Source organism: Rhincodon typus, chromosome 1 (genome assembly GCF_021869965.1).
Source record: "Rhincodon typus isolate 14 chromosome 1, sRhiTyp1.1, whole genome shotgun sequence".
NCBI classification, from domain to species: Eukaryota; Metazoa; Chordata; class Chondrichthyes; order Orectolobiformes; family Rhincodontidae; genus Rhincodon; species Rhincodon typus.
The window spans coordinates 145,236,806-145,248,904 of NC_063332.1; the positions used below are offsets into that span (position 1 = coordinate 145,236,806).

General features: G+C 40.3%; 2 protein-coding genes across 2 annotated transcripts in view; one reads left to right on the plus strand and one right to left on the minus strand.

Annotated features, from left to right (window-relative positions):
• Positions 1-3,952, plus strand: part of nudt6 (nudix (nucleoside diphosphate linked moiety X)-type motif 6) — a 141,399-nt gene extending 137,447 nt beyond the window's left edge. The window contains exon 6 of the mRNA XM_048605356.1: positions 1,457-3,952. Coding sequence (XP_048461313.1) covers positions 1,457-1,570 — 114 coding nt within the window. The 3' untranslated portion in view covers positions 1,571-3,952. The remainder of the gene's footprint in view (positions 1-1,456) is intronic.
• fgf2 (fibroblast growth factor 2) overlaps positions 1-12,099 on the minus strand; it is an 81,425-nt gene that overhangs the window by 33,085 nt on the left and 36,241 nt on the right. Inside the window, exon 2 of the mRNA XM_048605389.1 lies at positions 5,698-5,801. Coding sequence (XP_048461346.1) covers positions 5,698-5,801 — 104 coding nt within the window. The remainder of the gene's footprint in view (positions 1-5,697; positions 5,802-12,099) is intronic.

The window sequence follows — 12,099 nt, forward strand, 5'->3', positions numbered from 1 at the left end:
ACAAATGTAACTTTTGGGGTGGGGGTGTGCAAAAAAAAAACCCAGAGGTGGATGCATCAATCAAAACGACATTGACTTTAACAATAAGAAATTCCAGAACAGTTCTCTAGTTTGTACTATCAAAGTACTGTTGAAGAGAAATGAGTTCATTTGTTTGGAATAAGCTTAACCCAGCTGCAAACTTGATACCTCTGAAGGATATATTACTCATGATAACAAGCCATCAACACAAAAAAAGTCAAATGAATATCCGTGGGAGTACCACCCAAACATCCAGCAACATGACAATAAACAAACCGTTTTTAAATTAACATAATAGGACATTTATACTTGAAAAGGAGATTTGTTAAAAAGTCAAACAAAAACCTGGTTTCAATTGAGTCTAAACCCAATAAGCAGTTGGCAATCAAATCAAATAGGCAGCTTCTTAAATCATCTGGCTCTTGACTTCACAGTAATATAGTTATTTTCAGAGTTTAATTCAATTCTCAAAAGGAATGCCACATTTTCTGATGTTACAAGAGTCTGTTGAAATAAAGAAGATAACAGTAGATGAAATTTGGATAGCGAACTAAGGTGGCAACATAAATAAATGCTGTGACGATTTTTGTTGAATTCATCTAATCTGATTGATCAATTGTAACATTCAAAGAATAAGCAGTTCTAAAGAGATTGCTGAATTGGACTGTTGAATTGCAAACTTCAATCTTTCCATGCAATAGAGGCAGGGTTTGTTGCAAGGCTTTGAACAGGCCACTCAGAACAGTTCAAGGTTTAGTAAATACTCAGTTTTAGTCAGTTAGATGCAGACAGAAAGAAACCTTTGCGGTGTCAATTAAATATTTAAAAGGGAAAAGGATCTCTATCCTTAAAAAAAATAGTACTGCAGTAGCAGGCCTCAAGCAAGTTAGTCTCAGAAGTAGTTCAAGGAGCCAAGAAATGCAGTTAAGTGCTGGGGTTAGGCATCCAAAACAGCCCTTAGACATGCAGAGGTTCAGAAGAAGCTGTGTGCACAAAGGTGAAGGAAGCCCAGAAACAGTATTTGCTTTCTGCAGGTGAGACACATTGAAGCTCAGCGAAATTACCAGCATGAAGCTGTCTACAGAACAGCTGGGATTCTGTCTGTGACAGTACTAGAATGCAGTTTCTAGAATTTAGAGTAGCAGAGCATTTTCTGAAGAATATTTTGGGCAGTTACTAATGCAGTCTGTGACAGAGTGGTTTCTGAGGACGTTCTGCAGTTAGGTCTTTGAAAGAAAGAAATTGGAATCTCTAGTAAAATTTTTAATGAGATTTGATGACTCACAATATTGCTAAGGAATCTGAGAGATTACTCTTGACCGTATTTACTATTTGATTTGCTTTGATATCCATATTTACCTTATGTTAGTTCTGGATGTTAAAATAGAAATTGCATAAATAGTTTAAATTAATTTACCTTTAACTTTTCTTTCAGGCAGAATTTTCCCAGCCCAGCATGGCAATGCCAAGGAAGTTCGAAAAACATGGCAAAATCCAAAATCAGATTCTCAACATGGAGAAAAATTTGAATTTTGCCCTCGAGTTCTGAATGTTGCCAGTTAAGCAGCAACTACCTTATTTCCAAGCATTTGCATCCCATTATTGATTGATCTTGCCTCATTTACATGCACCTCACATTCTCCCATCCACAGGCGAGGAACCAGATGGTGCCAATTGTCAAAGTGGTCACCTGGCTCATAATTTGTTTCTTTGGGCCCTCATTGTAAAAGGTCCATTCACCATCACATTACAAACTCCATGGACATCATTCCCGTCCAGCCATCGTTTACAGAAGTCAATAATCGGCAAAACACAAGCCTCACCATATTATAACTGAAGTTGTCTTTCAACTGTACAAGAGCTTGGTTAGACCGCACCTAGAATACTGTGAGCAGTTTTAGACTATTTCAGGAAAGATATTATTGCCAGAGTGCAATAAATTTTCAGCTGACTTGTTCTCAGGATGTTGAGAGATCAGGCAAATTAGGCTTGTATTCTCTAGATTTTTTAAGAATGAGTGACAATTTCATTGAAACCTACAAAATATTTAAAAGGGATAAACAGGGTAGCTGCAAGCAAGATTATTAATCTAAAACCTGGGGGCACAATTTAAAAAGAAATGAGACAACTTAATTTCTCCTTATCTCAGACTGTTTACTCAGAAGATTGTGAACCTTTGGAAATTTTCAACCATAGAGGGCTATGAATGTCCAATGTCCAAGGCAGAAACTGATAGATTTCAGACTGCCTATATACCTGTGGGCAGGGTTAGAGAGAGAGTAAGTAAAAGGCATTGAAATGTTCAATCAATCGTGACTGTATTGAATGGCGGGGCGGGTTCAACAGGCTGAATGGCCTACGCCTGTTCTTATGTTCTGCGATCTCAAACTAACTTTTAATAAACTTCAGCACTTGACTAATGCACTTTGAGTACACAGCGATTGACAGGAGCATTGTAGAAACATCAACCCATCTCATGCATCTGCACAGGATGTGTTTTATGGCTGTTCTCAGAGCAGGAAAAGCAGAGGATGGAAGGAGTCTGGGAGAAGTGACCAAAAGCCATTGGAGTGGAGACAAGGATGTTACTGTCTAATGGCAGAGAGAGATGACCCATGCGGAACTCAAAATCATCAGCTGCCTTCAACCCTGCTGTGCATCTGATTTGTTCCAAGGAAAGTTAATAACCTAGGGCTTTATGTATGTTAAGGCTGGCTGTATCTAGTGGTACTGGCAGAGCTTAGGAAAAGGATGGCTCTCCTCTCCACCACCTCTTCCAGGTCCTTCTTTCTGAAGCAAGATGCCTGCTTCCATTCCTGCCTGGGGCAATGCCCTACATGATAAACATCAAGCAATGTAGGGGCCAGTTCCTGGCTTGCACCAATTGAAGTGGCGAGTTTAAATGTGCTGCCATTGATGTGAATGATGGAAGGTCCCAGAAGCGGTGAGCACGTCCACCCCTTACCTTTGGCAGTAGAGCCCAAATGCATAATTCATGGAGGTGAGTAGCAGACTATAGTGGAAGAAAAGTTGCTGTGAGCGTTGAAAGGAAACCTACCATGAAACTCCCCAAAAATAAACTTATCCTAAAAATAGGCAATTCAGCACTTAGTGTAGTAAAGTTTATTGTGGCTTGTTCAAAACTGGAATCTAGTGGCTTTGTTCCATTACTACATAGCTGGAATCTCTCACTTTATCCACTTTTTTTTCAGAAAAAAGGAAGGGTTATGAGTCCCTGGCTAGACCAACATCAATTTGGCAGTCTAGTCTGTGATTACCACATGCATGCTGAAACGAAGTGCAATGGACGGTGACATACATAAACCTTCAAAAAAGGTGTAAGGACACATTAATAAGGCCATTAAACAGAAAAGTATTTGGGATCTTTGGTTTGATAAATAGAGAGCTCAGGCTGACCTCCCAAAAAGAAAAAAAAATGTGGTTTTCAGGTCAAGTGGATCAAAAAAGTGCTTAAAATTATGAAACCTGAATCTAACCCATCTGGAACTTGTCCACTTAATAAAGGAAAGGGGTGGACAGGTTATCAATCCATTTGCAGGAATTAGGTCCCTCATTTAAAAGCTTTTGAATGAGTTTGCATGCCTTTTTATCTTTAAAGAAGTTTTACCACTGATCAGCTAGTTTCCCAACAGCTAAAGGAACGGAAGGTTTAAATACCTTGCCAGCACTGCCCACGTGTCTGGAAACTCAGGAATATTCCCATCAGCCGACCAACCCAAAGTTTCTCACCATCCATCCTCTCAGACAGACAGCTTCTGACTGCGCCTTTAACTCCCTCCACATAAGAGCTAGACTTCTGACTACCCTCTACCACTTTCATTCAGCAAACACATTTTTAATAGCTAAGCCACATATGAATGATAAATTTAGTTTATTGTGAAGCTATGCAAGCCTACTTCTCAGACTGATACTGCAGGTCAAATGAAACTGACATTGCTTTTATGGTCCTTTACAGTCAGAACAAAAAAGTAAACAGATCATAAAAGAGCACAAATGAATATTAGTGAAAAATTGTTTTATAATACTGAGGAGCATGGATAACAAATTGTTTAACAAGCAAACAGAAGGAGGTAAAACTGAATTTGTAGTACACAAGTTAAGGCACTGGATGACAAAAACAAAATCTATTGTTTTTCACCTCTGGGATATGGGCTCAAACACAAGTCAGAACAATGAAGGGGAGTTCTCAACTTTCACTTATTTATGAAAGACTAAGCTGAAAATAATCAGAGCAGTCTCAGCATGCACTGTCTTAGAGCACTAAACTGCTTTTTATATTGGCTTACTAATTTTAATAAGAATATAGAAGTGGCTGGCAGAGGCAATAGAAAATAATACATTAGAAGATATTCTCTTGAAGATGTGGTTAAAAGACTGCCTGGACAAAAAAGGGGAAAATCAGTGTCACTATCATTACATGGCATTCAAGCATTTGCACTGATATCAACTAATCCAAATCAGACTACGTTTCAGCAAATATTTCACAAAAACAACCTTAAAATGAAACAGAGTATATGGATGGCTGTCTACAGAGCTAGCATTTTATAAAATAGTTTGATGTACAAAGTGGTCATTTTAAAGAATGAAAAACTATCTTCATCAAGCATCTTTCATTGTTTCAAGACTTCAGTTTTACAATAATTACTGTAAAGTTGGGAAATTCACTAGCCAATTTGCATATAGCAAGCTCTCAAACATTGAGATAATCTGCTTTGTTTCAAGACATATTGGTTCAGCAATAAATATTGGCCAGGACATTGGGAGAATTTCCTATTTATCAAATGCACTCTCTCGATACCGCACCAAAACGTCACTTCAGATTATAGTCTCTGGAGTAAAGCTTGACACACAGCCTTCTCAACTCAGGAGAGCTGTACCAAGACTGACCAAAGATATTGTAAAAAAAAAGTATGAGAACTGTTGAATCTACAATGTTAACAGAAGGAGATACATGGAACTTTTACTATAAAGATATCTGCAGTCTGCTTTCTAGATAAATTGATATCATTTCCTTATGTAGCATATTAGAACAGATTTAATATTTTGTTCCATTTAATTAAAAACAAAAAAAAAAGACTGGCAATACTCAAATGAAGAAGCAAATGAAGACATTAACTGTTGCCAACTATTTAAAATGTCTCTCTCTCTTTGAAAAATTTACATGTTGGTCCGCATTTTAAAATAAGCAGACAACAGCTAATTAGGACTTATTTTGGGATTTATAATTTTCAAAACAAAATTTGTTATAAAATTACTTTAAAATATTGTTAATTAAAGCTCTACTGATGCAACAGCTAAGGGGAGGCCAATTTTTGACTTCCTTTATTCACTGGGACTGCCTTTGAACTAAAAACGCCATTTTTTCTTTATCTATACACCTAGATCTGCTTAGCAAACAATATCTGGGTTTTTAAATGGTCTAAAATATATCCTGTTTTAATGAGTTTTTTTTTTAAAAAAATAGAAAATATCCTTAAGACTCCAGCTGACCGTACATCAGGTTCAGTTCGCTGTGCTTGAGTCATCCAAGTCAAAATGGTATAGACACAGGCCAGCACATTCAGTGTGATCACATAAAAGGCATAAATGCATGGTTCAAAAGAACACCCACAAACAGAAACATTGTAAATAAGATTTCAAAATAATTCCACTTACTGAGCCATACAACTTGCCATCTTCATTCATAGCAAGAAAACGGTTAGCACAGATTCCCTTGATTGATATTACTCCAATAGCTTCTGCCTGCAGTTGTAGTTTAACTGGGGAGAAAAATAAAAAAAGTGTTGGTTTTCAAAACATTTAAATTTGATGGCATTAAAACAATTCCAAATAACAAAAGTAAATGGTTTTGGGATTGGATAGCAGAGTAATGCTTCAGAAATTCAACATACACTTTTAATAGCTAATTGGCAGGAAAACAGATTTGCCAGGGATAAAAAGGAGTCTCATTAGGGTTACTAGCTGGTCTACAAGCCTTCTGATGAAATTTGATGCACAAATCTATTTGCAAAGTGTCATAAACGTGTAGTATTATATATGTTATAAATAAAGCAAATCTGTCTTTAAAACAGATACAAAAGGCTGATTTTAGAATTTATTGGCCAAGTGCAAATTGTATCAAGCTTTTTTGGACGGATTCCTGCCATGAGGTGGAGTGAAACTTCCCAATGTATCTTGCCCAGCACACCTCATTAAATACCTACCTTACCCCAACAGCATCCCTCATGTCCAATTCTAGTCCCATTTTACCACACACTATTCCCAGAACAACTCCATGAAAAAAAAAACAGGAGTCCTTGCACCCGCACTATGCCTGAAAGGCCATTGTGCATCCGGACGAGCGTTGGCACACCTGCACTGCTCCTTTCAGTAGGCACAAAGCCACACCACTCTCAGCGCATAGCCGGCATGGCTGACACTGCCTCACACATACTACCCCAATTCTCTAGTAGTCACCATTTAACCACCAGGCCACAGGTTCTTCGATATATTCCATTGAAATGCTCTGCAAGGCCCTGCTACTGTCTCCAGTGGCCAGAATTCACATACAATGACCAAATGCAGGTGCTGTTCCCTTACTGAACAATCAAGCATTCAGATAAGTCCAAAGAAATCTTGTCAACAGCCAGCAAAAGGGAACATAAAAGAAGCAAATGCAGGTTGATATTTGCACCCATAACACAAACCAAATGTTGGCACCTTGACCTTGATGTCCATGATGGGCTTCTGCACCCAGCTCACACCTACTAGAGCTGGGTGCCAATCAGGTTCTTCTGGCTGTAGCACTTGATGCAGCTCACCATTATCATCCACAAAGGAGAGGTTGCTCCAACTCAAATGTCCTCATCTTTCCCCTGTTCACTGGGCTCCTCAATATCCATCATGTCATCATTTCCTGCACCAACTGTGCAGAGCATAGCACACCGCCATAATACATGCTGTCTGCACTACACAAGCAACACCTGAAACTTAAGAATGGTCATTTTGTATGCATCGCATATGTGTGAAGAAATGTTTGCAAATGACTTAACTGGTGTTTACAAACCCATGCTTCATGTACAAGTCCTTTCAATTTCCAAACATTGAACAGACTTAGATTCAACACTTTCAACCAAAGTAACAGAGACTTGGATGCTGTCCCAACTAAATTTTAATTGCATTGTTTAATCGACAGAACAGCAAATGATAGCAGGAACATAGCTCACAGTTGATCAGTCAGCACCAGACCCCAAGTTAACACACCCACCCCCACCATACCTCCCCCCTCCAAATAAAAGGGCATCAATTCTGATGAAGGAGTTCTTCTCAGGGTTGAGTGTTTTAGGTACTCCTTGCTACAGAGAGCTGTGGGGGCAGAGTCCTTGAGTATATTTAAGGCCAAGACAGATAATTCCTCTACTGATCAAGAATCTAAGAGTTACAGGGAAAACACAGGCAAGAGGAAGAGGAAGTGAGGAATGTGGGATCAGCCATGATTCTAATGAATTGTGGATCAGACTCAAAAGGGCTGAATGGCCTACTCCCGTTCCTATTTTTAAAGTCTTTAAGGTCTTATTATATACCCTGACATCATATTTCCACCCAGCCACCCAATATGAAGATCCACCACATTGAATGTTGCTTCCAACTGTCCTCACTTCTCCCTAAACCCCAATATTACACCTTAACAATGCCCATGCTGCTCCTCCATGCTCCCTACTGTGGAGGACCCAGGAAGGAGGGGAGGACCCACCTCCCAGTTACCCATGCCTCTCTGATGCTGTTCTGCATGTCCCCCAACACACCTTGAGTTTTCCCACCAGCGTTCTTATTCCTATGTCCACAATTGCCTCTGCTTCCCCCACCCCTACTGGCAGTGATTCCCACCGCTGCCTCCAGGAGTTTCCCCCTTGCATCCTCTTTAATGATCAATAGGCAGACTTCAAAGGACTGTATTTGCCCAAGGCCTCCCTGAGTGACATCTACCAGCAGCCCCTAGGACATGACCCACTAAATCCTGACCACAGTCTTTGTAGCTCCCCAATGTTATGTGATTCCTCTGACTGCTGGTATTGGCCCTACAGAACAAGAGTGTTTGCCCTCTCCCTGGACTGCAGCCAGCCAGTTCCCTGACCACAGGCATTCCAAGTTGATTACTGACCACCGTCAAGCCAGTGGACTGTGTGACCTACTGTATCGAGGCCCCCGACTGACAGCCAACCCCCTTGACTGGACTGCCGACTAACCCTCACCCAGTTTCCAACATGGACATTTGTTTGAATACTTGTGCAGATGACTGGGGCATGCTGTCAGGTGTTAGACTGACATCTTGGTGTGCAGTATGCCAACTTGCCCCCTTCTTATTGATTCCAGTTTTGCAAGGGCTCCTTGATGCCACATTCAGTCAAATGGGTCTTAATGTCAAGAGCTGTCACTCACTTCACCTCTGGAATTCAGCCCTCTTGTCCATGTTTGAACCAAAGCTGTAACGGGTCAGGAGCAGAGTATCCCTGGTGGAACCCAAATTGGGCATCACTGATCAGGTGTTGCTTGATTGCACTGTTGGTACGACCTTCCATCATCAGACTATGTCTCAAAAGGACCATGAAGAAACTGTAGTAATAATCGGCAGCATATCCTTAAAAATATGGGGGTTGAGGCAATGTAATCAACATGAAGAGGAAGGAACTCCTGAAGTGTACAGAGAACATCCTTCATTGGGATGTTCAAGCCCAATGAGGGAGGAAGTAATGCTAGATCTAGTTTTAGAAAAACTAGACACACTAGCACAAAATAAAAACTACAGACAAAAACTAGCACACGTTCAATGGGAAAACATTGAGAAAAGTGATCTCAATACCATTAGGGTCACAGCAGTGATGGAAAATACCATAAAGGGTCAAAGGTGAAGATGCTCAGTGTTTTTGAAAGGAGGCGATATGGAAACAATGCCTTCATCTTATAAGATGATTGATTTGACTACATGTTTCAAACAATGTTAAGCATTGTTTGGTGTAGCTCAGGAGCCCCACTCAAGCATGGCAGTCTATGCTCATTTTACTATCGAGGAAGACAGTGGTAAAATGCAGGGTTTGCTGGCCTCTGGTTTTCTCTGCACCCTCTTCACAGCTAACTGACATTTTCTTTCTTGCTCACCTTTTCTAATGCTTCTGAAGACAGTCTCCAAAGGTCATGACCATCAGCAACTGTGTCTCCCAGTTATCAGTGTCAATATTTGCCATTTTATATTGCTTTAGTTCCACTTGCAGGCCTTCGTAGCAGAATAATGGACACTCAGGGAGGTCTTGTTATAGTGGCCAGAATACTACACATGAAAAAGGTCCTTGAGAATATGGCCATCATTCTTCTGGTAAGTATAGCAGAGCCTGCACAGATGTGGTTGGACAGCAGTGAGTGGACACTGATAGTCAGCATGCTCCAGGACCTCTGGGTTAGTGACCCTGTCCTGCCAGAAGATAGCAAGACTATGTCTGATACAGTGAAGGTTGAAAATGTTCAACCTCTTGTCGAGTATTTGTTGCCCAGGATCTCACCACAGTGCACTTCATTACAAAGAATGCAGTTGCAGAGTTTGGCGTTCTTCATCAGGCTGCAGTCATTTCACACCGTTACCGAGTTGGGACATAATAGTTGCAATGTTTGCTCTGTGTTTATGGATTACAGCATCAAGTGATTGCTAAGGATTGTGGAGCCAAGGTATATGTAGCTATGAACCTCCACAGCAATGTTAAGCGTGTTTTGGAATGTCCTGGACTATATGCTAACCATCTCGATGCTGGTTCATTTACTGCTGAATGAATGTTCATGCAGCATCACCAACTTAAAACAAATGTCCGACGAGGACATGGAACATCTTTGTCTAGGATTTCAGGCGAGCAAGGTGGAACAGCCTTCTGACACAGCTCTGGTGTAAGTAAGTAGCTACCTGCAAAGCATTTGACAGCACTAAAGAAGAGGAGAAAAAATATGCTAAAAAGACCAGTAATGCCAGAACACAACAGTGTCTGGCTGTACTAGGAATCTCATGGTTCTACACTCCGTGCCATTGCTAAAGGTACTCATGTTATTGTGGAAAGAGTTCACACTGAGCAGCTTCAATAAACACCCAATTTGTTCAGCAGCTTAAACAAACCATGCCACCTCACATGGTTGAATGCCTTGATAAGGCTGATCAAGGCAGTACATTTTAATTGCCTACGTTCACAGCAATTCTCTTGCAGTTCTGAAACCACACAGGGATTAACAATAGATGCATCCAGCCAGGATCTGAGTAAGAACGTCAACATGGGCAAATACCTTTCGCATGTTGTCCAGTAGGGACAACTGGTGCTCACCACTGAATAGGCTGAGGTTTCAGGTCTGTAGCTAGGCCTGGACGCCTGAAGGAGAAGGTGGTGGTCTTGGCCCAGCCTGGCAGTTGCCCAGGAAGTCTCATCCCCATCGAAGGTTTTCTTTGCCTGTCCACTAGAATACTTGGAAGCCAAAGGCGGACAGTCTCAGCCAGGCATGGCAGTCTTCAGTGGAGGCGTCTGGCCCAGTATTCCAGTGGCCTAGCGTCATGGTCTCATCCTGGCTGCATATCCAGGATATCCCACCATTCCTTAAATCGACTTTTCCCAAGCCCAGGAGCTGTTAACTGAACTGTGATGAACTCAGTCTTAATTTTACTCGTTTTTAAAATTATGTCTGACTTCTGTTAATGATGTAGGCACCATGGTGGGGCTGCTTATAAAAACTTCACTGTATTTTTCAAATAAAAATACATGTGACAATAAATTTCTATTCTATTCTAATTGTTGCAATCAATGCAGTCAGATAGTTTATATACAGGGTCACAATTTTAACATCATCATGGCTATTATGGAGGACAGTCCCCTCCCTCAAGCAGAAACAGAAAAAAAAACTGTGCCGATTCTGATGCAGTGGTTGTTTTCCTTAGTTGAAGAGTTCCAGCAGTATAACATCAGTATCTAGAGTTTTGTCCGTGACAAGCAAATCAACAGCTGGACTCCTTCATTGATAGATACCAAACTGTGCCATGACAGGTACACTCAATATTATCCGGAACTTCCTCAGAGACAATATTCTGCCTTAGACAATAACTTAGGTTAGTATTGATCCATCTCTCCAACCTTTTACTCCAGTCAATGATCAACTCTCCTGTCACTGTTTTCAATGGACCCTATTTTTTTGGATGAAGCTGTTGCCTTTTTAATCTTTTCAAGTATCCTACAAATTTCCCATCTCAAGAGGATGCCTGAATATTTTGGTATTCTTTGGGGCATTTCCTAACAGTCTGCTTGACTCTTCATTGAGTAGTTCTTAGTGCATTCCGCCTTCTCAGTCAGATCTCTTAATTAAGGAGAGTGAACCGCTGAGCTTCAATGACAGGTTCTAATATGACATTAGCATCAAACTATTCTTGCTTCCCATATGTCAAAAATGTGAAGGAAATTTATGGTAAATGTTCATAAGTCAGTAGTTTTACCTGAGTTGGAGTATTGTATCTAATTCTGGGCATCATGAAACACAAATGTATCTTGCCAGGGTTTGTCAAGGGTTCAGAGGAGATTTACCAGAATTGTATTGATGAGCACAAATATCCACTGTGTGGATAAACTAGGGAACTGAAGTTGGTCTTTTTAGAACATAGAAGGTTTTAAAACAGGGTGAGATTTACTGTAAGTATAAAAAATGGAAAGATACTTTGATAGAATTTCTTTATACCCATTCATAGGATGAAGGCATCATTAGCAAGGTATTTGTTTAGATAATTTAAAAAATTATTGCTTTTCCAAATTGTCCTGTAGGATGTGATGGCGAGAATTAAAATAATTTTTAATCAACTTGTTCAGAAATGTTACATCTCTGGGGCAGGTGAAACCTGAACCCATGCCTCCTGGCCCAGAGGTAGGGACAAAACCACTGTCACAAGACCCCTGACATAATTTTTTAAAAATACTGCGGCAACGTGCTTTTACACACAACTGAATGGCTTCTTTTCCATTACCAAATCATAGTGTCTCCTATTGAATAATTTATATGCAAAGCCCATTA